This window comes from Arachis ipaensis, chromosome B06 (genome assembly GCF_000816755.2).
Source record: "Arachis ipaensis cultivar K30076 chromosome B06, Araip1.1, whole genome shotgun sequence".
Lineage (NCBI taxonomy): Eukaryota > Viridiplantae > Streptophyta > Magnoliopsida > Fabales > Fabaceae > Arachis > Arachis ipaensis.
The window spans coordinates 20,386,011-20,390,844 of record NC_029790.2 but is presented as its reverse complement, the minus strand read 5'-3'; the positions used below and the strand labels follow the sequence as shown (position 1 = coordinate 20,390,844).

General features: G+C 38.8%; 1 protein-coding gene across 1 annotated transcript; it reads right to left on the bottom strand.

The window, feature by feature from the left end:
• On the bottom strand, positions 148 to 1,804 carry LOC107648071 (soluble inorganic pyrophosphatase 1-like). The gene is made up of 8 exons (XM_016352087.2): positions 1,719 to 1,804; positions 1,476 to 1,596; positions 1,346 to 1,374; positions 1,183 to 1,248; positions 994 to 1,101; positions 792 to 857; positions 493 to 695; positions 148 to 403 (listed from the first exon to the last, which is right to left on the bottom strand). Exons 2-8 carry the CDS (start codon positions 1,594 to 1,596, stop codon positions 361 to 363), a joined length of 636 nt encoding a protein of 211 aa, XP_016207573.1. The 5' UTR covers positions 1,719 to 1,804; the 3' UTR covers positions 148 to 360.

Sequence of the window (4,834 nt, the reverse complement as noted above, 5' to 3'; positions counted from 1 at the left end):
TTTTTCATGTGTATTTTATATTTTAACAAATATTTTATATAGATGGTTGATCGGTGGTTAATTTTTAATATACACATAATATAATTCTATTTCTAAGTTGGAGCCAAAATAGAGAGAAAAATCATATGAAGTTATTCATTTGGAAAGTGTAAAATATAGTTATACATTTCCAATGTAAGGATTCTACCAGAAGCATTACACATTAAGGATGTCTTAATATACCGAAACAAGTGGTATAGTATCCACTAAATACAAAAAAGTATAAAAGGTGTAGAGATACGAAAAAATCAAAACATAGTAGAAAAGTGCGGCTTATTTCTGATGGATGGATGGAATTCCATTGGAAAACAGCATTCTTGCCTATCGCCCCAGGGATTGCATAATATACTCTCCATAAAGGTCCCTGCATTTCATGCAAATGCAATTCAGATATACACATAGCTAACAAGATCTGATTATGATTATGATAGATGAAGAAAGAGAAATACAAACATTGAGGACTGGACGGCTTCAAAAGCAGTGGCTGCAGGCAAGAACTCATTGACAGCAACCTCCTTGTTCTCATTCTTCTTGTAATCTTCAAAGAAGCGTTTGATCTCAGTGAGACGATGAGGCGGAAGTTCTTTGAAGTCAGTGTAGTGCTTATACTCTGGATCATCTGCGCATACTGCAATTATCTTGTCATCCTTCTCTCCCTACACATTCATTTTCAATTTTCTCATCAATAAATGCCATTCTTTATTCTATTCCACCTGAAAATAACATACATAAATAGGTAGGTAGGTAGGTACCTGGTCGATCATAGGCATCAGTCCAATGGCCCTGGCTCTCAGGAAACAACCAGGAAGAACTGGCTCCTATATGCATTCATTCATTCACAAATCACTCAATTCATTAAGTCACTCTTGATTTGAGGTCAATTTTAGTGTTGTGATTATTAACTCATGTAATAAAAAACTTGGTCCTAAAAAGAACGAAGTAACATTCGTTTACCTGCATGAGGACCAAGACATCAAGGGGATCATTGTCATCACAGAGTGTGCGAGGAATGAAACCATAGTTATGAGGATACACAACCGATGAATACAAAATCCGATCAACCTGACCATTATTCATTTACACAATTAATTAATTAAATAACAAGAATATCAAAGAAAAGAAATTCTCTTTCAGAGTTCACACCTTAATCATTCCGGTCTTTTTATCCAGTTCATACTTCACCTTGCTTCCCTTGGTGATTTCCACAACCTGCACAAAAAGAAAAAAACAACCATCAATCGAAAAAGAAACTCGCTGCATTGGGAGAAGACAAAGCTATTGCAGACACAAGAAGGTAAAAACTTACACAGTTGAAAATTTTGGGAGCATCAGGTCCTGCATATAGAAAAATGAAGAAGAAAATGATTTTAACCTTGCAGTGTACGTAAATTGAATGGCAACATATCAAGAAAAAAAAAAGTTTAATTTGCAGTTACCAATATCAAGATCATGCCAAGGATGTGCAGCTACTGATCTCCTTGACAGTGATGAAAGGATCCTTTCATTCAACTTTGGTGCCTGGCGGTTATCTTTGGATTCTTCATCCTTTTTACTCATCTTTCAACAATGACCAAACAAAAATAAAAAACCATGTATATGTATATGTGGATGACAATGCATGCATGGTATTTGATGTAATGCAGAAAACAAATAATAATGGAAACAAAACACGTAGGTACCTTATTAGGTTGACGATGATATTATGAAGGAATTGAAGAGATTAAAGAGTTGAAGAAGAAGAATAAGAAGAAGAAGAAGAAGAGAGATCAGATCCAAGCAAATATGAAGGACGATGTATTTATATAGGGAGGTGAAGAGAAGGAGGAAGAAGTGGTCAATGCCATGAGAGCATACCTCGCCTCTTTCATGACGAGACATGTAAGCTCACCACAACACTTGTTTTGTAGAATTTTCTCTAAACAATCATAACTAAAAAGCTTCTTTACTTACATAAAATAAATACCTTCTAAAATTACTTGATTCTCCTAAAGCAATTTTTGAAACATGAATCCCCTATTCCTAATAATATATAAATCGTCTATAGGCCTTGTGGTTTATATAATAGATTAACTACCACATCCTAGGACGATTTACGCATGAATAGCTTCTCGTTCCAGGGTGACCAGCTTTACCAGTTGTGTATAAATCGTCCCAAGGTAAGAGGATTTACGTGTTTTGAGGCAAAAGCATAGGGGTTGACACGATTTATGTGCAATAGCTAACCCTCATCACCCAACCACAATTTATGTTCAAAACGCACACCTTCAACACCCAGCCACAATTTACCCTCAACTTAGAAGCTGAAGACGTTGCAGCGATTAACGTTGCACACGAAGAACCTCCATTTTTACTGTATTGAAGCTTTCAAAGACAAGATTGGGGTGGAAGAGAGCCCGCAGTGGTGGGAGAAGGGGCAGTGAGTGGCAGCATGCAGCATACATTGGCGAGGTTGCGGCGGCGGTTGGCATTGAGCAATCACTGTGCGGCGGAGTGTGGCATAGAGCGGCAGAGTGGGAAGAATCAACCCTGAGGCAAGGATGGCCGCCAATCAGGAATATATGTACTGCTTGAATGGTATTGCGCATGTTGCCGGATTTATCGATGAAGAGGTTAGTTATCAGAATCCGTATTTAGTTGATGCCATTGATCTGTTGATGACATTTATATCCTGATGAATTTAATCTAATTTCAATATGAATATCTAATGAGATCGTGGCTGGTTTAAAGGTCGATAGATGTGATTGACTGTTAGAATATTTGTGATTATGAAATTTAGGGTTTTATTGTTTAGTGAATTTTCAGGTTTTTGGATGATTGTAAAGGATGTTAGACCTAGGTGAATCTAGAGACTTAAAGTCAAAAATTTTGTTTATAATGTATCTATGCTTGTGACGTTAGATTTGTGATATTATAATGGATACTTATAACCTGGCCTGTTTTACGTCACTAGCTTATTCCATATTCTTTTTTTTTTTACTTTGAATTATATTTTTTTTGTGTATAATGACCTTGTAAATTGTGGCTTTAATATTTCTGTTTTATCAGCCAACTTGATATATTAGGAGTGTCCGTAGGCAATAGAAGATGATAATGCATGATCGTGTAATGTCCTATTTAAATCGTGCCAGTTTACTATATGTTACAAGACTGAATGATTATTGGTTTAAACTTGATGAGCCACTGATCAGTGCATTTGTGGAGCAATGGCGTCTTGAGACCCCATACGTTTCATATGCCGTTTGGAGAGTGCACGATAACTCTACAGGATGTGGCATACCAATTTGGTCTCCTTATTGATGGACATGCAGTTAGTGGATGTCTTAGCGACTTCGAGTAGTTGATGGAGGGGGAGAAGCCTGCTTGGGTGTGGTTTGGAGAATTGTTCGGTGAATTTCCACCAGATGATTTTATCGATGAGTTTACAGTTTCTTTTTCATGGTTCCAGAACAAGTTCAAAGTCTTTCTCACTAATGCATCGGAGGTAATGGTACAGATTTACGTGCGTAGTTATGTTATGATGTTATTGTCCACGATGCTTTTCGGGAGCAAGTTTGGTGCTAGGGTTCATTTACAGTGGCTTTCGTATGTTGCGGACCTCGACAGGCTTGACAAGTATAGCTAGAGTTCGGCTACTTTGTCTTGGTTGTACAGGTGTCTTTGCAGAGTAGCTAACCGGAATGTTAAAAACCTAGCTGGACCACTGACATTGCTGGAATCTTGGATTTTTTTAGCATTTTCCCACGTTCAGGACCAGAGGATTTGACACCATACTATAGCTGCTTGCATCGAGGTGAGTACTTTTTATGGATGATGTTTACAGTGTAGTAGTCATAAACCTTATTTCTAAGTTTAATGCTTATCATTATAAATCTTCTAGGTGAGGTAGGTACCTACCATCGTCAGACGAGAATGGTCCTTAGGTCATCACTAGTCAACACAAGCTAGACAGGTTGAGTGTAGATGATGCAAGTATAAGCTTCCATTAATCACTTTCGATTATACTTGATAATTGTTTAGGTTTTTCACATAATACTTGCATGTATCTATTTATAATTTTGTTAATTTTGACTAATTTTCATGTTGCAGTTCATTTGGATGCTGTACAACGCTCTTGAGGTTATCCAAGTAGTCCATCCTGATATCCTCAGGTCTGATCACACACTATTATGGAAGTCGATTACTGCGTTGATATACTTTGCGTCAATTGAGTGGCATCAGGTTAACAGGTTTTTATCTCAGCTCAGGGGAGTTCAAGACATCCATGAACCAGTAATCAACATTGACTTCCTGTTGTCGAAGGATGGTTGTGGACCGACCCGATGGTTTGCCAAAGTATTCACCACATGGCATTCGTATTGGGACCATAGACATCAGAGTGTGCTTGGATTTCAGTTGGTGCCAGACCCTCGGCCTTCAGCAGAGTATCTTAATTGGTGGTTTATGGTAGCCCGTAGGTTCCTTTCACATGATCGGTTACTTGTAAATCCTTGCCAGGGATCGGTTCCTGCAGATGCTCCTGTTCGGGATCATATTGCTGCACCAGCAAGACAACAGAGACCAAACGTGCCAAACAACAGGCTTAGGGCAACTCGTGAGCACGTCGGCAGCAGAATACAGCCAGCCTATGGCAGCAGGATTTAATGATGTGTTGGGGTTGGATGAGGAGCAGGACATTGATGATGATGATGATGAAGGTAATGGGGGTGGGGGTGCTGGAAGTCAAAGTCATCGAGGAGGTTGGGGACACGGTGGAGGTGGGTCCGGTTGGGGTGGTGGTAGCTCCGGTTGGAGAGGA